Source organism: Falco biarmicus, chromosome 17 (genome assembly GCF_023638135.1).
Source record: "Falco biarmicus isolate bFalBia1 chromosome 17, bFalBia1.pri, whole genome shotgun sequence".
Taxonomy (NCBI): domain Eukaryota; kingdom Metazoa; phylum Chordata; class Aves; order Falconiformes; family Falconidae; genus Falco; species Falco biarmicus.
In genome coordinates this window covers 2,490,618-2,511,682 of record NC_079304.1, presented here as the reverse complement: position 1 = coordinate 2,511,682, position 21,065 = coordinate 2,490,618, and the positions used below count along the sequence as shown (strand labels likewise).

Genomic DNA, 21,065 nt, shown 5'->3' with positions numbered 1-21,065 from the left:
CTGAGATTCATTCATCACACTGGGTTACAAAATTTTACTTAGTTTAATGAAAAATCTGTTCAAAGTTAGAAAGAATCTTTGCTTTACATAGTGATAACATCCCAGCTACTTATAGCTGGGGCTCAGCACAGGTGGCTTAAGTGGCACAAGTGGCTCAACACATTATTACAGGACTTTGGTTTATTTCTTTGAAAGAATTTTCACTTAAGAGAAATATTTTTTTCTGTGCCTGTGCAGGCATATGCAAGTACCACAGCTACTCCTGCTGGTAAGATACCTTCTGCTGTCTCCAGCTTTCTCCTACAGATCAGAAAGAACCTGAACTGTATGTAGGTTCTTGCAGGGAGGGCTGGTTCCTTTTATTTTTCCGTAAGTGCTATGCATATCTGTTACCCTGTCTAAATAATAATCACGCAGCTAAGCTGTCTTCCATATATAGCTGACCTGGATAAGCTGACAGAAAAACACTTCCTCTCCAAAAACAGCATATATTTTTGGGCTTAATTTTAGTAACACTAGGTTTATTGCCCATTTCTTTTGCTGTTATGTATTTGGAGAAAAAGAAAACATTGGCTATGACGCGCATGTCATTTCATGGTGTTAGAATTTCATTCCTAATCAAACACTGCAGAACTTTTGGAAATGATCTGAAGACAGAGCTGCACTAATTAGATGGCATGTCCCAGCTAAGGAGCTCATCATCAAAACTGAGATCAGACAAAACTTCTTCTTCTTCGAGGTCAAACTGTGCCAAGGACAATTCATTGACCTGGGAATAGAAATCAAGAGTAAATTTCTTTCTCTACACCACATTTTAGCTTCATTCCTCTGCACCTGGAAACAATGTATTTTTACCACCTACAAGTGACAGAATTTACCAACTTGGGAACATTTCTGCTTTGGAAAGACTGACCAACGTCACAAGGCAGTGAACCAAAAGGACACCCAGCATCCCTCCTCCCGAGCAAGTCCTTCCAAATTCCTGTCTGTTCCTCTTCCTATCAGGCTGCAAGGTGCCTTGTGGAGAGAGCGCACTGAATTACCTCCCACACACCATCACAAGGGATGGGAGGGCAGGGATGACTCTTCTGATAAAGAGAGGTTTGAGAAGCAGCAGGCTTTCTGTTTCACTTTGCTGCTCACTTCTCTTACGATCACTACATGTTAGGTCAGCTCTCTGTGGGTTTAGAAGAGGTCAGATAGAAGGGGCTGCACAGAGGAAAATGCAGAGAGAGAACAAACCAGCAGAAATTTCATTTTCTCAATGAACAAAAAAACATCTGACGGATGTTAGTCACTTCACACAGCAAAATACTCCTGTTTTACTGCTGCTCTTCAGTAAGAGAGGAAGATAGTTTTGCCTGTGGACACTAGGTGACTCAGTGCCATCAAATGGAATAATGTGTCACAAGGTGTGTTAGGCACTTCCTCCATGCACACAGCATGAGGGGTTCAACACTGTGCAGCACGGTGCTGATGCATCATGTGAGAGTGATGCTTGCTTTCAAAGAGTGCCGTATCAGTGGTCTCCCCTGGTACCTAGCAATGTTTTCAAACTAAGTGGGATGAAAATCCTCTGCTCGTGACTTGCTGGCACACAGAACTCGTCTCACTGAGCACAATGATTAAAGTTTTACTGTTGTACCAGGGTATTTTTTTGCGGCACATGCTAACAGATCCCACAATTACCTGCAGGGATTTCACTAAATTGTTCCCTCTGGGTAAGAATAAGTATATGAAGTGCATTTCTAGATGGGGAGGTTGATTAATTTAACAACTTACTAAAAAAATAATTTGATTTAACCTACTGTGACTTTACCAGGAGTTTCACTTTCACATATTCCATGAAGAGCGGTCCTGGATGCTGTCATGTGTGTGACCTGTCAAGCTGCACCGTAATAGTCCTGTACACTAACTGCTTACTTGCCTGTGCTGTCTAAAAAATACATGCATTTCTGTACAAAGATACCTCAAAAAGTAGGAGTTTTAAAGCCTCAGTGTGCTGTACAATTCCACGATGTAATGACTTCCTGGGATTTAAGTCGAGGCAATTGCTGCGTGAAAGGAGGATGTCAGAGGCTGTAACAGTTAACAGCTGTTACTTCCAATCCCTAGATGTAACATACAGGTCCTGGGCAGAAGCTAAATATCCACGGCTTTTACCTGAACAAGCCCCTTCAGTTCCTCTTCTGTTAAGGAGTCTATGGGCTCCTCTTGGGAGGAATTGTACTCCACGGCCACTTTCCCATTCTCTGAAACAGAATAAACAGCCAGAGATGTGGTTAGTTCCTACTGTGTGTAATGACAATAAACCTACCTGGACCTCCAAATGGGACAATTGTGCTTCATAATGACTTCCAGAGCGAGTGGCTGGTTGGCCTGAATGCATGTGCCTCTTTCTCCAGCCTACCTGCCTGCCCTCTCTGCAGGAAACCAGATGGCTCTTACTAGATGGAGTGGAAACTGAAACTGAGGAAGCAGAAATCTACGAAGAAGACTGAGCATGTTAATTACTGGTTTCTCTGTATGCATAGATCAGAAGGCAGGAAGCACTGCAAAACATCTGAATCCAGAAATCCACCTTTCAAAGGAACACCTTAAAGAACTCGGGGGAGGAATCTGGCAGATGAAAGGCCCCTCTCTGTAAAATGAGGATAGTGGCACTGACCCGATCCCCATCAGGGATCCTGAGAAGCCTAAAAGACTAAAGTACCCCGACACCACATAAACAGATGTCACCTAAAAGCTCAGAGAGCACAAGACCTGGAACCCAGAGAAAGCAGGTGTGGCAGTTCCTGGGTCAGCACAGAGCCACCTTCTGTGATTAAAAACTCACAAGGAGATAGTAGCCTCAAAGAAGTAACACTGAACACAGCAGTGGGGCATGGACTGTTGACGGCACCTGGCTGCCTTGGAACCAGGACAGGAACGTGCAAAGTGCTGCAGTTCAGTCCATGTTACTCCTGGAAGCAGAAATTCCTCACGTCCTTATTCGGCATGGACATGTAGTGTTAAAAAGCTCTCCTTGCCAGAGTTTACAGGCTTGGAATTTGGAGTATCAGTTAGTTATTTATCATTAAAAAAATCTGGCCTCCTTTCAGATTTTCCTTTCACTCACATAGCCCATAGGGTGGAACCACTCTGTTAAATCATTACAGACCACAACACAAGTTTAATTTTGCCTGAAATTTCCCAGGCCTCAATAAATCCCAAGAAAGGTTCAGAGAAAAAGAATTCATATCAATTATCATGGAAGTTATAATGTCATTAGCCCAAACACCCCAGTTCTTAATACAAAACTAGGCCTTACCTAAGACTACAAGGAGTATCTTCTGAAAGGCACTAGACAAGGCTTTCCCAACTGCGAGTTTCTGAACTCTTCTTGTGGCTGTGACAAACTTGAGAGGATCTGAACATGACAAGCAGCATGTTATTGATATTGACACTCTGCATATGAAGCACGCCAGCTGCATCGCGCTAGGAAACGTAACCAAACACAGCTCTACAGATCTGATAAGAAAGCCGCTTACGTTTCCGGACTCATCGGCAGTATGGCAGCACCCTCACAGGGGCTTCGTGTGCCAACCCACCGCGGTACACCACCGTCAGGGCTGTGTCAGGACCCTGCCCAGCACAGCAGGCAGGGCAGAGCCCCGCTGGGACCTGAGCTGTGCCACAGGCACAATCACATGGATGTTCACACCAGAAGTGTCTGTGATGGGGAATGAATATTGCTGCAGGCAAGAGGGAGAGAACAGAGGGTAGGAAAGCGATACTGGTGTGAAGCAGGGAGGGAAGTGGCACGTTCAGTATCCCTCGCTGCATAGCACAGTAGCTCACAAGGCCCTGCACAGATCCTTGCCTCCAGCTAAATTCAGGCACTTTATCAGACCCACAAATTGTGCAGAAGCAAGAGCGACCAGTGTCTGTGACAGCTGCTGAGAGACTTCCAGCTGCATCCAAAACGTACCTTCACTGTTTTCCACGTCTGCCTCGCCGAGAGCAACTCCCCTGGTGCGTACCCCATGGTTGGGCAGCGTCACCTCTACAGCACACAGGTATTTCACAGATTGCTTTTGTAATGTCTTTCCCAGTTCCTCATTCTCACCATCAAAACCAGATACATTCTGCAGCTGTTGGGAAGACCACAGATAATTGATTTCGATTAAACAGGAAGGGTGTGTTATGATCACCTAGGCCTATGCACCACCACCTCTGCACAACATGTGACTCCAAGGCAGAAGCACATGGTGAAGGCAGAGCAGGGATGTTTACCATTTTGACCCTATTTTAGAAATACCTCACAGTCCTCATCCTCTGGGAGTCTTGGTCATCTCAGCCACTTCCAGCAGATGAAGAATACTGTCAGGCCCTGCACTGCTTTAATCACAGCTGCCCCTGTTTTTACTAACAGGGCCAAGCCAGTGCCCTCACCCATAGCAATCTTCTCTCTCCAGGCTTTCAAAATACCCCCATTTGTGGTCCAAAACTCAGCTCCTGTAGCTGTCTCTTAGTTGTTGACTTGAGGACGATTCTTATTCCACCAACCACTCTAATTAAGGAGAGGATGAGGGAAAAGATGACAGATGAATATAAAGGGCCCCTTACTGTGATGATGCGACTGGACCAGCCGTTAAAGCCAAGGTAGTGGTTGGCCAGCTGCTGGCACTTGTTGCTGTTGAGACCAAGGACTTGTTGCTGAAACCCTTTCTGCCTGGCGCAAATGCAAACCTGTCCAGGAAAGAAGAACCCTTGTTAGCCAGGCTTTGCTTGTAAGGTTCCCACTACAAGCACACCACTGATAGCTCCGGGAGACTCATCTGAAGACAACATATTCCCTGACTGCATGTGTGCTTCGGACATGTGTTAAATATTTTTTACCCATGAACGGGCCCTGCAAATTATTCCAGAGGAGGGATGCTGCCCTTTTACTGCTTAAATGCTACCTGGGAGTCAGTGGTGAGGATGTCAACATGGTGGTAGTGCCCAGCCACAAGGCAGTAAACTTTTTGCGCAGGAAGCATCACTGAGATCAACAAGCATTTAGTGCGATTCTACCCTGCTTCTGGATGTCAGTGCTGAGTCCTGCAGGTTTCACACCTGGGGCCGTTCTGCTTACCTTCAAGGGAGATTTTTGAAACAGCCTTTTCCCATTGCATGTGCGCTGAGCTCTGCTGGCATCTCCAGCTGAATAAAACTTGATGATGGCGTAATACCCAGGCCCTGCCACAGCGGCATTTCTGTGTGCTCGCACGGAGTAGAGTGGCCCGAATTTGGAAAACACCAAAAAGAGGGAATGCTGAGAAAAAACAAGAGAAAAAAAAAAATAGAGTCTTTTGAAATACCTATGGGTGCTCCAGGGACTGAGAAACAGCCACAAAACCTAATTACCTAGAAAACAAGGAAAGCTTTTAGTACTGTTGAACAGCGATAAGCCCTGGAATAAGCAGTGAGGCTGAAGATGAGTATCTCTCCCTAAAAATAAGCTCAGTCTGGCTGGGCCTCTGACCCTGATGATATCTCATCTCCATTATCATCCAGCCTCTGCATCAGGAGGACACTAAAGACAGACACGGGATTTTCTGCCCCGTCACGCTCATCCCAGATGGCTCTTGCTCTCTGCCATCCTTTGCATGGATGCAGGAACGTTAGCACCGTATTTTGCAGGCAGAGCGGGGTTTTGTTCCAGGGCTTCAACCCTGTGCTGGGTGCTTAGGGGTCTTGCTGTGCTGGCCATGAAACTGGCCATGGCACAGGGGCAGAAATCACCTGGCGGGGGCCTGACACCCCCTCGGGGATGCCCTGCCCGCAGCATGCCTCAGGGAGACAAGGCAACTAAAAAATGATTAAAAGCAAACAAATAAAAAATAGAAGGGAGGGATTAAAAAATGTATTATTAGGATGGGGGTGAAGCCATCAGTACAGATGGGGGGGAACTGGGGCCTCAGCTCCAGGGGGGAGAGGGACCCTGGGGGGGTCCTGGGCCCAGCTCCTTGGCCCTGGAGGGGTGTCAGGGTGCACCCCCTGCTCTGGGGGGGACCAAGGACCTGCTCCCCAGCTCCAGGGGGGATCCCAGGCTCTACCTCCCAGCTGCTGGGGGGATCCCAGGCTCTGCTCCCCAGCCCTGGGGGGGATCCCGGCCCCCACTCCTCTGGGCCTGGGAGGGATCACAGGCTCTGCTCCCCAGCTCTTGGGGGGGGGATCCCGGTCCCCGCTCCTCCAGCTGCGGGGGCTCCTGTGGCCCTGGGGGGGTTAACCCGGGCTCTGCTCCCCAGATCGTGGGGGGCTCCCGGGCCCTACCTCACCTCCAGCCCCGGCCCCGGCTCCAGCCCCCAGACCAGCAGCGTGCGGGCGCTCCCGGCCGGCACCCGGAACTCCACCACCTCCGCCATGCCCGGGCTGCCGCCCCGGCCCCGCCCCCGCCCCCGGCCCCGCCCCCGGCCCCGCCCCCGGCCCCGCCCCCGGCCCCGCCCCCGGCCCGGAGGGGAGGGGAGCCCCCCCGCACCCGCCCCGTCCCTGCCGAGCCCCCGCAGCCCCCCAAAGCCAGGGCCGTGTTAGCCCTCACGGCCTGTCCCCGCAGCCCCCCAAAAGCCAGAGCCATGTGGGACCCCATAGCCTGTCCCTGCAGCCCCCCAAAGGCAGAGCCACGTCAGTCCCCATGGCCCATCCCCTGCAGCCCCCCAAAAGCCAGAGCCATGTCATCCCCAACCCCGCAGCCCCCTGAAAGCCAGAGCCGTGTCATCCCCCACCCCACAGCCCCCCTGAAAGCCAGAACCATGTGGTCCCCCACAGCTCATCCCCTGCAGCCCCCCAAAAGCCAGAGCCTTGTCGGCCCCCACTGCCTGTCCCTGCAGCCCCCCAAAAGCCAAAGCCATGTCATCCCCCACCCTGCAGCCCCCCTGAAAGCCAGAGCCATATCAGCCCCCACCCTGCAGCCCCCCGAAAGCCAGAGCCATAACAGCCCCCACCCTGCAGCCCCCCGAAAGCCAGAGCCATAACAGCCCCCACCCTGCAGCCCCCCAAAAGCCAGAGCCTTGTCGGCAGGTAACGGGTTTATTCTTGGGTTTTCCTCCCCAGGAGCGGGGCAGCGGTGGCCGGCCAGGGGCCAGGGTGGACATTGTCACACGGTGCAGTTCCCCTCGCCGTAGCGCCGGCACTTCATCACCTTCAGGTAGGTCTCCACCTTGTGCAGGTCCTTCTTGAAGCAGGAGAGCAGGCTGTAGTTCTTCAGCAGGGCATCCTCCGTGCGCAGGTGGATGTCGAATTTGTCGTAGGTGGGTTTGAGCAGCTGGGGACCCCGTGGACCCCTGTCCTCCAGCTCCTGCAAGGGGATGGAGGTGCTGGGGATGAGGGGCCCAGCGCCCAGACCCCCAGCCGGCTTTAGGGGAGGTTGGGGGTCTTTCCCCCCCCCCAAAACATACTGGGGAGTTTATGCATTTACAGGAAGGGTCATTGCGCAGGGGTGATGCTGCACTAATTGCTGGCAGGGAGAAGGGAGCTGGAGGGAGGCAGGAGCGGGTCTGGTGGGGTCATAAAATAAGGGGGAGTTGTGGGGTCTTCTCTCCGTAGCTGCTCTAGCCAAGGAGATGGGGAACCAGGCAAATAATTCTCTTTTCTTTCCCTTTCCCAGGGAACAAAGTTCTGACCCAAACCTGAGCCAGGTGCATCTGGAGCCGAGACCTGCAGCCTGCTGCTCCTGCCCTGCTCTGCTCCCCAGCTGGCACAGTACGCAGGGCAGTTTGGGTTAAGGAAAGTGTAAATGCATTAAATGTCATTATTTGTCTACTTTCTGTGTGCTGCTTCCCAGTGCCCAAGCACATACCAAATGGCGAGCAAAATCTGGAAAGGGTGCTGATACACATACTTCAGCCGAAGTGCCAGGACAGAAGATCTCTGCTTACTCTCAGGGCCTGACTTTCAGACTTACTTAGATGCCAGAAGATGTAAATAATTGCCCAGATTCATTTCTTATAGGTCTCAGAGCTCTAGCTACATGATGATGCTGGCAGATAGACTGAGCTATAGAGCAAGCATAACTGAAAAAGGTGTCCTGGCAGATAATAAGCTATTTCATTTAAAACAACAAAGCAAAACTCAAGAGTGACCCTTGAAGAAGATCATGCTCCAGCTCTCACCAGCTGCCTGGGTGCTGTATTAATCCAAGAGAAACTTCAGAGCCTAGGCTTCCATCTGTATGCAGGTTGTTTTTATAAGATGTCCTAAGTCCTTAAAGCCAGGTTGCAAACCTTGCAAAATGCACTCCACTTTCAAGTATTTTGCATGGACATCTAGCAAACATTATGCTGCCATTTGTACAGCAGATTTAAGCAACTGAGTATTCTTTGGTGCTGGGTTTAGAAAGACTTTGGATCGGGACTGTTGTGATATTCCTGGTCTGTACTGCTCTGAGTGGTTATGGCAGTGCTATTAACATTTTTTATGTGTTTTCTTATAGTTCCCAGTGATGAAACATGTGCAACAGGGTGTCGTGATCCCATTTTCTTAAGGTAAGCGGAGTCCAAAGGATGCCACTGGTCTTCAGAGTGGAAGGTGGGGAGATTTCTCATAGCCTTTGGATCTTGTGGAAGACCCCGAGAGCTGAGTGCCCAGTGTCTAGGATATCCCTGTTATTCTGTAGTCATGCTACATGCTGCAACTTACCCTCATCAGAGCTTGGATCCCCTCTTCCAAGTCCTTTAGTTTTTCATACACTCTATCTGAGGTGCCAAAAACCAGATTGTTTGTGAACACCTTGCTTAGGTATTGCACTGGGGTCAGCCAGGACTGGATGAGAACCAGTGAAAACCGAAGAAGCTCTATGTCCTGAAATTAAGAAATAAAAGGATCAAAGCTGTGCAGGTGAGGTATTTGGTAGAGTTACCGGTGCATCTTGCTCCCTCTGAAATGGCCTGGAGGTGACCCAGAGATGTGCTGCAACTTCATCAGAGGCACACAAGTTTGGAAGCTGCAGAGCACCACCCAGACATGTGTGCTGCGCAGACAACGGTTTTTCTCATCCTTGGGGTGGGAATATGATTTATAGCATAAGCCCAAAGAGCCTGTCTTTCTTCATGCAGGGTTTAAATAGTAAAAAAGGGTGAGGAGGAATGAAGCGCTGAAGTGCTCACAGATGGAAACCCTCAGTTCCTGTAATGAAGCACAGCTGGGCTCTTCAAGCAGGCCTGTGCTTGCCCTGGGGGGAGAGAACTTACCGATTTCTGCTGGGCATCATCCTTCCCCGTGGGAGCAGGGATGGTTTCTGAGTAACAAAATGCTGCCTGGGAATTTTTGTTGGCGTGCCTTTGGTCCTCTGGAATATAGGTGCGTTCCTGTGGAGACATCCCAAATACACTCAGATCTGTTGCCCAAGTGCTGGGAGAAGACCATAGACACTTTCCTAAGCTGTCGTGAATGGTTACTCCTTGCAAAGAAATAAATGTGAGACATAAGGTGTCTCTGTACAGGGTTGCCAGGTAGGAAGCAGGAGTTTGCATGTCGGCACAATAGCTACCAGACCTAAAGGTCTTGCTGTCACTAAGGCAAGGTGCTAAGCCTAATGCAAAACACTTTTGGACCAGGTTCTCCCAAGGAGCAGATGAGCCTCAGGGACAGCTCTTGCCAAAGTGACAGCTCCTGCCAGCTCCTGCCAACAGCAGAAACTGGAGAGTTTTAAGCACTCAGACTCACCCAGAGCCAAAGGTGACCAACACAGTGAAGACTGGCAAAATATTCATGCCATCTCCCACTGCTGTCAGAGCCGGGTTTCTTTTTGAGGCAGCTGACCCTGAGCAGTAGTTTTGTGCATCGTGGGCAGCGATGGCCCCGAAGGAGGGGACTGTGCGGCACGAGAGGTGGGGCAGAGCTGAGAGGAGGAGACAGGGTCCAGGCTGATGGGACATAGCCTGTCCCATCCTATGAAGACCCTTTCTCCTCATCAAGAGCTGACAGAGAAGACACCCATAGTTCAAAAGTCTGTTTCTAGCAAGTTACACAGTCTTAAAACTGTCAGGCTAATGCAGAAGAGATGGCTGGAGGCCACAACACTTACGAACTCTTTGTATGTCTCAGCAGCCAGGAGGTGAAGATGCTGAGCCCTCAGCACCGCGTTGGCAAACAGGTTGGAAAGGGGCATGGCCGGGAAGGTGGCGGCTTCCTGCGGCCACTGCAGTCCCAGAGTGATCACAGCAATGAAGAGAGGAGAGAACCATGACCCTGCAGCAGAGCGGAGAGGTGTTAGCAGCCCCTTCGTGACTGCGCTGAGGCGGAGGGTGGCACTGGGAATTAAGTCCCAGCCTTTTCTCCCGGTGCTGGCTGCAGGGCTCACCTTCCTGGATGTCTTGCTGGGCTCTGTGGGTGAGCGTAGCCCCCCCCCCCCAATCCAACAAACCCCTGTCCCCTTTCACCAGACGTGCCCTCGGGGCTTCTGCTGCTGCCAGTGGTACAGGCAGTGTCTTCCTGGCTGAAGAGTCATTGTTGCTCCATGAAAACTAGTCCGTGTCCCTGTGTTTTTTCCTAACTCATGTTTTTCTGTAGGCCTTGCCCTCGTGAGAAAAGCAGCCTGAACTCCCCTTCATTGCGTGAGCAAGCAGGGGATGGTGAATACCTGGTGAGGACCTGGGGGTCCCTCGCTTTAGCCTTGGTTTACACAGTGCTGCTGACCTGAACCCGGCCGTCAGCCTTCACTAGGATGAGAGCTGACGATGTTCCCTGTGCTGTCACCAGCTGCTTTTGCTCTCTGGGACATGCCTGTAGAACCTGGTGATCTTTGTCAAGCCTAAAGGTTTTCAGCTCCTGACAGCTAACTCACACAAGTGTCCACCTGGGCTTACAAAGACCATGAAGTTGATCTCAGACTAATGCCCTTCAGTGGAGGAATGCCCTAGGCATTAGACATCATCCTGATCCATCTTAAACTTTGCTTATGAGTTTTAATATCCCTGCCAACACTTACATTAACAACAACTGTTATAACTGTGATTTAACCTTGCTCTTCATCTTCTCCACCCTCTCTCCTTGCCCACTTTAGGCTACAGACTGCCCAAGTTAATTCATGGATTAAAGTCACACTGTAGGGAAAGGTATTTTTTTTTCATTGATTTCTAAGTTGCCACATTTTAATTTAGGGCTGGCAGGGAGCGCGTATAGCCATCACAACCACAACCACATATATATATATATATGTGGTATAGCCAACCACAGTACCACCCCAGCATCATCTGCCATCACCCTCAGCATGCGACAGCACTGACAACCCTTTAAAACCGAAATAAAGAAAAGTACCTGGAGCCATCTCTGCCTGGTGAGTTGCTCAGGTGTTGCTTGACAGTGATTGTTTCTTCCTTTCATCTAGGCTGGTAAAGAAAACTGGTGAGCCACCCCTTATATAGCAGGGGGTTTGTTTAAAATGTATATATGTGTTCACGATCACAACAACTTCTCTATATTTTCTCCGTGCATAAATGCACAAGTGTTCGCAATGGTGCTACCTAATTGTAGTCATTTATACATAGATGTAAAGGTTGGGGAGGTTGTTTGCCTAGGGATGAAATCAGTGCTGGATGATTTCACCATATTCTGCTGTTTACTGCAAATAAAAGTTTCTTGATCATTGGAAGACCCATCCCAAATCAGATCAGTGCTTTTTCATGGTGGAAGTTGCCATGTCACCTGATTTTCCTGCCTGGCTCTGCAGCCTTGGCCCGCAGTTAACAGGGCTGACTGGTCCATTTGGGAGATGTTTTGGGAGACTTGAAGCAAGTAGAATATTTTCCCCTTTATTGTTAGCGGGGATAGAGCTAGATGGATAGTCAGATGGACCCTGTTGCTGGCAAGTAATTTTGTGCGATTTCTACCCAAATTTCAAAAGTTCAGCAAACGGTTTTGGTGAGCCTATTTGCTGTAAGTGTGACAAAGAGCTGTTGTACTCAGGTGCTTGTTTGGGTACCAGTCTGCCCACTGCAAATCCAGGTGCCAGAGCTCTGGGAGTTTTCTCACACCCTTAGCTGGACAAGGCTGGGAGAAGATCTGGTGATGAGTGTCCTCCTGCTCTTGCCTGAGATACAAACGTGAAGTGTCTCCGGATTAAGCAAAGGGCTGGTGTGGACAGGAGGTAGGGGAGGTGGGGAAGAGGAGAGGTCACAGCACACCTATCCCTGCTTTTGAGACAGAACCTGGATGGGCAGCTCCAGGGGGGGCTTAAAGGACTTTTACTCCCCACAAGGCACTGCTTGTCCCAAACCACACGATTTTGGCTCTTTCTCTGGGTGTCAGGGACTGCTCCCTGGTCAGGGCGGTGATGTGGCTGCCTTGGGCGCTGCGTTTGCTGTGACCCCTGGCGTGGCGCTGGTTTCCAAGAGGCAGCATCATCGCCGGGGTGGCTGGAGCAGAGGGTGCAAGAGCTGGTTAATAAACATGCCAGGGAGAGCTCGGTCTGTTCCGAGAAGCCCCCGGGTGTTTGCTCGCTGGAGACGTGGTGGTGTCGCACAGTAAATGTCAGTCCCTAGAGAAGAGGGAACAGTGGGTCCTGCAGCTATCAGGTATCCCGTCACCCAATAGCCAGCAACATCTGGGTGTGTTTTTCTACTCCAGGTCGTGTTTAAATATGTCAATATTTGTCAGAGATGAGGAAAGCAGCAGGCACCCCAGCCCAGCACAGGCTCTGCTGCCCGTTAATGATGATGCTCTTACCACCGCAGCTAGGTCGGTACAGCAACTTGCACCCGAGTCCTGCCCATCACTGCTGCCCTGCTGCCTCCCTATCTCTGTTAGTAAAAGCGTGGTAATAAATCAACTTTTTTTATGTTGCAGCCAAGCACGGAGATAGCAGGATGATCCAGGCTCGGCGGTGCCCCTGAGGCTTGGTTTGTTCCCTATCATCTCTGAGCATTAAATGAGGCAGAAGTGTCGTGGAGAAGGCAGTGCGTGACTGTGAAGCGCTGGGCTGGGCAAACACATGCCACTGGCAGAATTACAGTTGCATAAGCAGCTCTCAAATATCAGCTTGGCATTTTTCTAGCTTTCAAATGCCTGCATTTGCGGCCCAAAGTAGCATTTCATCATAACACTGTGATTTCCAAGTTCCTTTTTCTTTTTTGAACGAGACAGAACCCCTCAGTTCTCTGCAGGATGGGCCCATGTCCACCTGCCTTACCCTGAGCATCACCAGCAGCATCTAAACAAGTGAAGCAATTCTCCTTTGGAGGCATGTGTACACCCTGGGTCCTGGTGACCCCCCAGCCTGGGATGCTTATGTGGCAAGGACCTTCCCAGCCAGGTGGGTGAGCCGAAACCAGTACAGAGGAGCCGGCTGCTGGCCCACAGCCCAGTCCCGCTCCTTGGTGGGCAGCGACGTGGTTGACGGAGGTTTGAAGTGACGGTTGACCCGGGAGGGTAAATATTCCTTGTCAGATTGGACTGATGGGTTTTATTTACTGGAGCTGGAACTGCTCAGTTTGACTGAACCCATTTCTAAAGATGAGACTGGAGAGGTCCAGGACAGCAACCCAGTCTGTCTAACCATCTGGCTGGTGGTAGGGATAGCAAATCTGGACAAAATACAGAGCCTGGACTATATATACTGAAATAGATTTATTTACATTCAAAGCATTTTAAATACAAACCTATCTCAATATAAAACTAAAACAATGCCCTGTCTCCAGGCTCCCTAGAAACTATGTGTAAACATTTTAAATAAACCACTAACACTACAGAAACGTTTATTTGCTTCTGGCATTTTGAAGGAAGCTGAAGCCCTGGGCTGAGAGGGTGGCCGTGCACACAGAGCAGAACTGGCATTCTGAAACTGCTTTTTGACACGGGTGGCTTCCTCTCCAGGTGCAAACGACAGGTTCTCCTCGTTTTCGTATTACTCAGTGTCAGTTGAATGAGTTGTTTACGCAGAGCGGAGATAAAAGGTCTGGAATTGGGAAGGCCAGAAAATCCGCCTTCCACTTCCATTTCGTAACTGAAAACAAGGGATGGAGGGATGAGTTCTGCTGGTCCTTGGCAAATATAGAAACTGGCAACAGCCCCTTCACTTTTCTCACTGTGAATAATATTTATTTAATTAATCATTTTTATAAGTAAACCATGTTTAAGTAACTTGTGTATACATGTGCATGCAACAAATTTGGGATAGTTTTATTTAACTAGTAAAAATCAATCCTAAAATGCTTGTTTTATGCTATTTTGGTTGAATTCCAGTTTTCCATGAAGGTGGTTTACTGGTAAAAAAAGGGCCATGCTGTTCCCTGCGGAAAAGCCCTGTTTGCTCACAATTTTACCCTCCTTCTTCTGCTGAGTGTTTTGGGAAGCGGAGCAGTCTTGCCTGCTTCTTCTTGGAGCCCAAAATGTCATGAGCAATAGGGGTGCAGCGACTGTGGCCTCTCTGAGTGGGGGCAGGCTTCCAGCCACGCAGCCCTCATCACCCCCTTGTCCTGCCAAGCCCACCCAACCCACCGCGCTGTGCTGCCCGTGCTGCTCCAGACCCCCCAAGCCCTGGCACTGGGTGCCCAGCCAGCCCCACACCCCATCATCCCCATGGCTGCTGGTGTCATGCCTTGATAGCTTTTATTAACAAAACCAATTAGCACTGCTCTGCTCCTCTGCAGATGTTTTTAGCTTCTCTTGTGACACCAGATGTAGCCGGGTGCTGAGCTCCTGGCCCTGGGTCCTGTTCTCCTGCTTTGGGTCCTGGTGATGGTCTTTGTGTCCCGTCCCAAGCTGATGTCATGGGACCATGGGGGTCCTCCTGTGCATGCTCAGCGAGAGCTTCCAGGGGAGCCTCACGGCTGCTCTCGGCTTTACCATCACTGGGCTCGGGACTCTGATGGGGTGAAGTTTGGTTTCTAGCTAAGGTGGACCCATGAAAAGCTGTTCCTTATTCCCAGCGCATCCCTCTGACACCTGCAGCAGGGTTATGGGACACCCCTGGCCCAGGCACGGCAGGACGGAGCAGGATGTGAATTTACCCATTACCTTTATTAGGACTTCAAAAAGCAGTTGGACATTTGTGTCCCACAGTGTACAACTTTCCCACAGGTTCTGAGGTTGCACACGTCCCTCACCATGGGGACGTCCTTGTGGCATGGACCAGCTCTTGCCTGGAGAGGAGCAAGCCTTGTGCAAGACTCTCTGGGTGAGAGCCGTCTCCTCAACTTTTCCTGTAGTCTTTGGGGAGAAAGAGGTGCTTTTGGAGGACTCTCCTCAGAAAACTGCCAGCTTGGCCTGCTGGACACCTCCATGGCTTGCGAGCTAAACAGTGGCCCATAATTCACTTGTTATATTGCCCACATGGTGCTGCTCACCTCGGCTCCTCTGCCAGGGCTGCAGCAGGGTCTTGCAGCGCAGGAGGGTCCTTGCAGCATGAAGAGTGATCGTGCCTGGTCCTCTCCTTTCCAAGGATGGTAGAGCTGGAGGAGACCCACCACCCACCCTGGTGCTTCCATTGCATTAACCATGCAGGAGCTCAGTGCCGCGGTGTGGGGCTGCCTGGGGTTTGGGGCCAGTTTGCTGCCAGGGGGCTTGCAGGTGGCTCCTAATTTCTACATAGGCTTTAGGGGTTCATCAGCGGGGCGGTAAGAGGGGCAGCTGGGGCAGGGCAGCCTTGGTGGGCGCAGCCTGGGTGCAGCAAAGCCAGCACCCAAGGGCAGCAGGACTTGAGCTCCGTGCAAGGCTGCTGGAGGTGATTTTCAGCCTGGGATCGCAGCCCAGTGGTCCAGGGCAGGAGCCAGGGGTCCAGGGCAGAAGCCGGGGGCCTGTCCCTGCCGGTGCTGGCAGGGTGCTGGCAGGGGGCCGTGCCACCGGTGCCAGCCTGGTGGTGGGTGCAGGACCCCTCACTCTTCACCTGGGTGCTCCCCAACTGTCCACTTGGCCTTCACGTCCCGGAAAGGAGTGATGTCCTCGTAGGTGGCTATCTGCTCCACCTCCAGGCCCTGCACCAAGAAGAAGAAGGTTAAGACACGGGTGCAGGACCACGGTTCCATGCACAGAGCATCCCCCTTTGGGACCCCCAAGTGGGGACCCATCTCCAGGCTATTCCCTCAGAGATCGGGGCAGCTTCTGAGAGAGAAGATGAAGATAGATGGCTGGATGGGCTCAGAGCTTGGCTTGGTTTTATGAGCAGATCTTCAAGGCTGATGTGCAACAGGCACTTGGGAGGAAGGTGCCCTGATGCGCCCTGCGAGGGCTGGTGGTCCCTGGCAGACGCCCAGCAAGGGCACAACTGGCTATTTCAAGGCTCAGGTTGATATTACAAAGGTACTTCTGTAATAAATGCAGCATTACCTCATAGGTATGGTCCTCCTCTGGGCTTTGCTTGCCTTCAGCCTATGGAGAAGAGAGTCACAGGCTGGGTGTCAGCACTCACCGAGATCCTCCCACTCCCTGTCCCCGGCATTGTCCCCTGAGGCCAGGTCCCACTGCTTCCACAGGCGAATCCATGCAGTCCCCAACACCATTTTAGATGCTTACTTTCCCACTTCAGCAGGATGGTGCTGTGAGCACCGCAGCAGTGAAGCTGGGGACATCCCTGCCGCTGGAGACACTGTCACTTACCTTATCCAGGAAGAGGAGCATGGGGATGCTGATGAAGATGACAAGCAGGATGGACTGGATAATGATGATAGCATCTTTCAGGGTGTTCCTGCTCTGGAGCTGCTGGATGTTGCTGTGACCTGGGAGCAGCAGCACAGGAAGATCCCCAAGTCCCACCTTGTGCCAGGCTCCCAGGAAACAGGGGTGAGCTCAGCATGGCCACAGGCTCATGTGTCAGCCAGAGCGGACGGGAGGAACCAGGGTGACATGCCCTCCCCTCAGGAGAGACCAGAGCATTGTGAACTGGCCCTGGGGTTGGCATCAAGGACCAGCTCTGGGGTGAGACACCTTGGGCAGGACCCACCACTAACCAGGACCAGGAAAAATCTGATTTATTAGGAGAACGCAGTCCCTGGGATGTGTTTTGGCAGGATGGACATGCCAGGGCAAACCGGGGAAGGTTGTCCCACTGGTTGGTGGCTGGCAACGAGCAAAGAAATCTCTGTGGTGCCATGGAGCATCTACAGTTCTATCTGAAAGGGTCCCACCAGCATGGGGAAAGGTGGGTGCATAGGAGCATGATGTGAGGTTCATATAGAGGGGGAAGGGGTGAGAGAAGGAGAAGGAACGTCTCCTTGGGGTGCATGGAGGATGGGGAGCTCCCACTCACTCAGGACTTTAAGCTCTGTCCCGCACAAGTGCGGCCGCCTCTCTGCCGTGCGGTTCTTGCTGTCACACACATAGATGCCGTTGTCCTCGTAGGTGATCCTGGAGATGGTGAAGTTGATGAGGTGGGCTTTCCTCTCGATGCTGTAGCGGGAGGTGCTATAATCCAGCTCATAGAGGTCATTGCTGTCCTTTTCTGCTTTGTACCACTGCATGCTATGGGGCTCCTGGGTGTAGCAGATGAAGTGGACGGGCATGTTCTTCTTGGCTGCTACGTAGCGCGGATGCTGCTGCACCATGGGGCACCTGCTGCCTGTCAGGGAACAAGGGTCGTCATGGCAAGCAAGGACCTGGTGCCTGGGAGTGTCAGAATAAAAGATGCTCCCATGAGACACCCCCCCCCCCAGCATCTCCCAAGTCAAGAGTTTTCCATTTCCATGGATTGTACTGCTTTTGAGCATTCAGCTTTGTTTTGGTGGATTATAATCATCTGGGGGTAGAAACCAGAGACTTTTGGTGAAAACATGCTTTTGATGGAAACTCCTTTTTCTGTGGGAATGGCTTCACTCAAATACTTTTTTGCTGCTCCCACCCTTCTCTCTGTGCATCTCCAGAATTCCAGGCTGTGCTGGCACGTACCATGGAGCCTTTGCTCGGACAAACCTATCTCCCCAGCTGGCTTCTCTCATGCTTCCACACTTTTTGCATGTTGCTGTATTTTGTGTTTTTGCCTGTGTTTTGGTCCCAGAGCCGGGGAGTTTGAGGACTTGTTTGGGTTGCAGAATTCGTGCTTAATACCCTGTGGGTGGGAACGGTGCGAGCGCTGTGTGTGTGAGCCCCGTGGCTGGTCCCAAGGCATGGCTTGTCCGTGCCACGTGCTCTGCAAATGCAGAGGACAAACGTGTGTGTGTTTAGGGAAGACAAAACGGATCCCACTTGGCAGAGGGAGAGCAAGCTGCAGGGCTGGGGAAGTGCCCTGGAGGAGGTCACAGCCTCGGAATTGCCTTTGTGATGGAGAAGGCCTGTGGGTGATGGGACATCTCCTGCTCTGCAGGGGATGGGCACCTTCATGGCATAGCCAGTGAGGACAGGGAGGACCTGGGGGACACAGGCAGGGAAAGACCACAGTGCGTCTGAGCGGTTACCTGTGCTGCTCCTGGTGCTGTTCTGGTCTGCTGAGATCCCACCTGCAACACAGAAGGGCCATGAGACAGTGGCCAAGAGGCCATGTAGGTCAAGCCCATGTAGGATGTCCCGTGTGGGATGGCATGTACCGTGGGCCCTTTGCGCCCACTCCTTATGGGGTGGAGTGCTCAGGAGCATCAGCCAGAGCCCCACTCAGAGCACATGGGGCAGCGCAGGTTTGGGTTCAAACCCTTCAATTTCTGTCCCATCTTCTGACTCTTCTCTAACTTTCAGGTTGGCATCCTAGTGAAACCTGCCTTTGCTATTAATATTCCCCCAGGCTGGCACCTCTCAGAAAGGGTCCAGACAGACTCACGCATCTTTATTTACACTCTCCATTTTCTGAGTCAAGCAGAAACACTTTCCCTGCTGGGGCTTCCCTGGTCTTGGAGCCCCACAGTGGCCAGGGGACTTCTCAGACCCTGAGGCCGTGCAGCCCCCCAGGACAAGAGCAGGATGGAGCTGTGGGACCTGCGATGTGGTGCAGGAAGCGGGGTGAGGCAGAGACCCCCCAGCACCCATGGGTGCCCCTGCCCGCAGCTCCAGTGCCCCTGTGCCTCGGTTCCTCTTGCTGCAGCTGGGCAGGAAGCACCAGCCCTGTTTACCGCAGCGCTTCAGTGCCCAGCTCTGCTTGCTGAGCCCTCGCCAGACCCCTGTGGGGAAGATGCATGGAGGTGGGGGCTGCACTGCCTCCCAGCATCTTGGGGCAGCTGCAAAACTCCCCTCAGAAGAAGAAGAAGGAAGGTTCAGCTCCCTAGCCTGAGCTTTGCCCCGAGCCTTGCCACCCTGCTGCAGACCCTTCTGCCCTGAGCAGCAGCCTGGCAGGGACCTCCTGGCTCAGCCTTGGGCTCCCCTCCCTCCCCCAGAGCCTCTTCCATGTCCATGCTGCCCTGTTCACCTCCAGCAACTACATCTCTGCGGGCAAACTCTCCCCTTCAGCCCCATTTCTTTTTTTCTGAGATGAGGAGATGCGCCTTGCCTGGGCTGTGTGTTGGGTATGTGTCCCTGCCACCTGTAGTCCTGCCAGACAGCTGAGACACAGGGCTTTGCCATCCGTGTCTTGTTGGTGTTTCTAAATGAAGATCGGGCTGGTCCCTCACCCTGAAAGTCCTCACACACCTCAAAACCAAGATTTCCATTGCAACCACGGGTGAGCTGAGCTTCCCCTCTCCTCATGAAGCCACCACAAGAGCCAGAATGAAACTCTGTGACCTCGAATCTGTGCTGGACTTGAGCAGTCACCCAACAGAAACCCTTTAGATACCCTAGATACCCTTTCTCTGGAGAACACAAGTTTCCCCAGCATAGGGTGGGATCTGCTGCAGGTTTTTGTGGGTGTCCCTGCACTGAGCAAGAGGGGTTGGATGGGAACAGGAGCTGTGTCCCAGGTTTAGCTGCTGTTTCTCCATGGGGCTGCAAAGGGGATCAGCACAGGGATGTTCAACCAGGGCCTACAAATCATGTTCAAGAGGATTTTTTCTCCCATTTCTCCTCCACTCCCAGGCACTGAACCCCACGGAGCAAAGGGATGTGGCTTGTCCATGGCCTCAGTGATGTCCTGGCCCCATCCTCAACAGCCCTTCTTTCCTGCCACCTGCAACCACAACCGGGCAGGCTCTGCACCCCCACAGCACCGGGCTCCTGCCAAAGCCAGCTGGCCATCTGAGAAAGTGTCCTGTCACTGCACCCCAACGGGAAGCAAAACCCTGAACCCGATGCAGGTGTTGAGCCCCAAGCCCCCGGGGGTCCTCCCTGGCTCCGCTGCGCCGTGGGCTGGCTCCCTGCACAAAGCAGGACTGAGAGCGGTGATTGCAAAGCTTAAAACAAATGCATTTAAAGCCAGACCTGGGTGAAGTCCCTGGGTGCACTAAGCAAGGGATGCGTGCTGGTGCATCTCCTTGCTGCGTGTTTCCTTGCTCTGAAATGCAAAGCCCGTCTTCGACACCTACCTGTGACCAGAGCCATCAGCCAGAGGTTCACCTGGAGCACCCAGACTCTCGTGCAAAACCCAGCCATCTTTCACTGCAAAGGGCAGGGAAGCATCCAGTCGATGGCCCTTGCTTCTGCAATACCCCGCAGCCTCTCCAACCACCTTGGCCTCCGTACCTAAAAATGGCAAAGCTGCTGCTACAAGACAGCCCCTTTCCTGCTCATGTAAATCCTCCTCGACGGGGACTTTCCCCTTGGGGCTGGTTTTGAATGCAGCGCAGACGCTGGGGTGGCTGGTGCCTGCGCCCTGCGCCCTGTCCAGCCTCGTGTCCCTGGGCTGTGCTCGTTATTTGATGGAGGTGACCGTGACTGGTGTAGGTCTGCACCAGAACCAGAGATGAGCCCATCTGCAAAGTGCTTGGTGATGCCAAACCGGGGCCGAGCACGGGAATGTGCCCAGGGAGTGGGATGTGACTGGCAGCATGTCCTCGCTTCTGTGGGGGTAGAAGATGTAGGTGACCCCCAGGGTGGCATCCCAGCTCCACAGCAGCATGGGCAGATCCCCCTGCTCCCCCCTCCGCCCCTCCCCCGGCGCATTTAACCCTGCGGTTGATGGACAGGGCTGATGCTGGCCCAGTTGCAAGAGCTGGAGCAGGAATGGGGTGGGAAGAGGGGATGTTTGTGGGGTTTCTGCTCTCTGCTTATTGTGGGGTGCACCGGGACTGGTCCCCCAGCTCTCATCCTGCATTCTG

At 52.2% G+C, this 21,065-nt stretch overlaps 3 protein-coding genes across 3 annotated transcripts; all 3 read right to left on the bottom strand.

The window, feature by feature from the left end:
* Positions 1–24: 24 nt before the first annotated feature.
* Positions 25–6,408, bottom strand: RDM1 (RAD52 motif containing 1). Its single transcript, XM_056362367.1, has 7 exons — positions 6,306–6,408; positions 5,120–5,299; positions 4,609–4,731; positions 3,971–4,133; positions 3,311–3,409; positions 2,164–2,252; positions 25–769 (listed from the first exon to the last, which is right to left on the bottom strand). The coding sequence occupies exons 1-7, from the start codon at positions 6,390–6,392 to the stop codon at positions 665–667; spliced, it is 846 nt and encodes a 281-aa protein (XP_056218342.1). The 5' UTR covers positions 6,393–6,408; the 3' UTR covers positions 25–664.
* A 631-nt stretch (positions 6,409–7,039) lies between these two features.
* Positions 7,040–10,415, bottom strand: GH1 (growth hormone 1). Its single transcript, XM_056362358.1, is given in 5 exon segments — positions 7,040–7,321; positions 8,662–8,823; positions 9,213–9,329; positions 10,049–10,081; positions 10,083–10,415. Coding segments are annotated over 5 exon segments (639 nt in total). The 5' UTR covers positions 10,209–10,415; the 3' UTR covers positions 7,040–7,120.
* A 4,545-nt stretch (positions 10,416–14,960) lies between these two features.
* On the bottom strand, positions 14,961–20,509 carry CD79B (CD79b molecule). The gene is made up of 6 exons (XM_056362530.1): positions 20,334–20,509; positions 18,345–18,386; positions 17,204–17,512; positions 16,555–16,673; positions 16,285–16,326; positions 14,961–15,932 (listed from the first exon to the last, which is right to left on the bottom strand). Exons 1-6 carry the CDS (start codon positions 20,398–20,400, stop codon positions 15,834–15,836), a joined length of 678 nt encoding a protein of 225 aa, XP_056218505.1. The 5' UTR covers positions 20,401–20,509; the 3' UTR covers positions 14,961–15,833.
* Positions 20,510–21,065: the final 556 nt, after the last annotated feature.

What these genes read in the sequence shown, in the direction of transcription:
- RDM1 (XM_056362367.1), bottom strand. Translation starts at nt 6,392, where the DNA reads ATGGCGGAGGTGGTGGAGTTCCGGGTGCCGGCCGGGAGCGCCCGCACG. An exon ending in TTCAAAAATCTCCCTTGAAG is followed by an intron (nt 4,732 to 5,119) that starts GTAAGCAGAACG and finishes TTTCCTGGACAG; the next exon opens with GTTTGCATTTGCGCCAGGCA. An exon ending in GATACTCCTTGTAGTCTTAG is followed by an intron (nt 2,253 to 3,310) that starts GTAAGGCCTAGT and finishes ATTCTGTTTCAG; the next exon opens with AGAATGGGAAAGTGGCCGTG.
- CD79B (XM_056362530.1), bottom strand. Translation starts at nt 20,400, where the DNA reads ATGGCTGGGTTTTGCACGAGAGTCTGGGTGCTCCAGGTGAACCTCTGG. An exon ending in GCTGATGGCTCTGGTCACAG is followed by an intron (nt 18,387 to 20,333) that starts GTAGGTGTCGAA and finishes TCTGTGTTGCAG; the next exon opens with GTGGGATCTCAGCAGACCAG. An exon ending in CAGCACCAGGAGCAGCACAG is followed by an intron (nt 17,513 to 18,344) that starts GTAACCGCTCAG and finishes GTTCCCTGACAG; the next exon opens with GCAGCAGGTGCCCCATGGTG.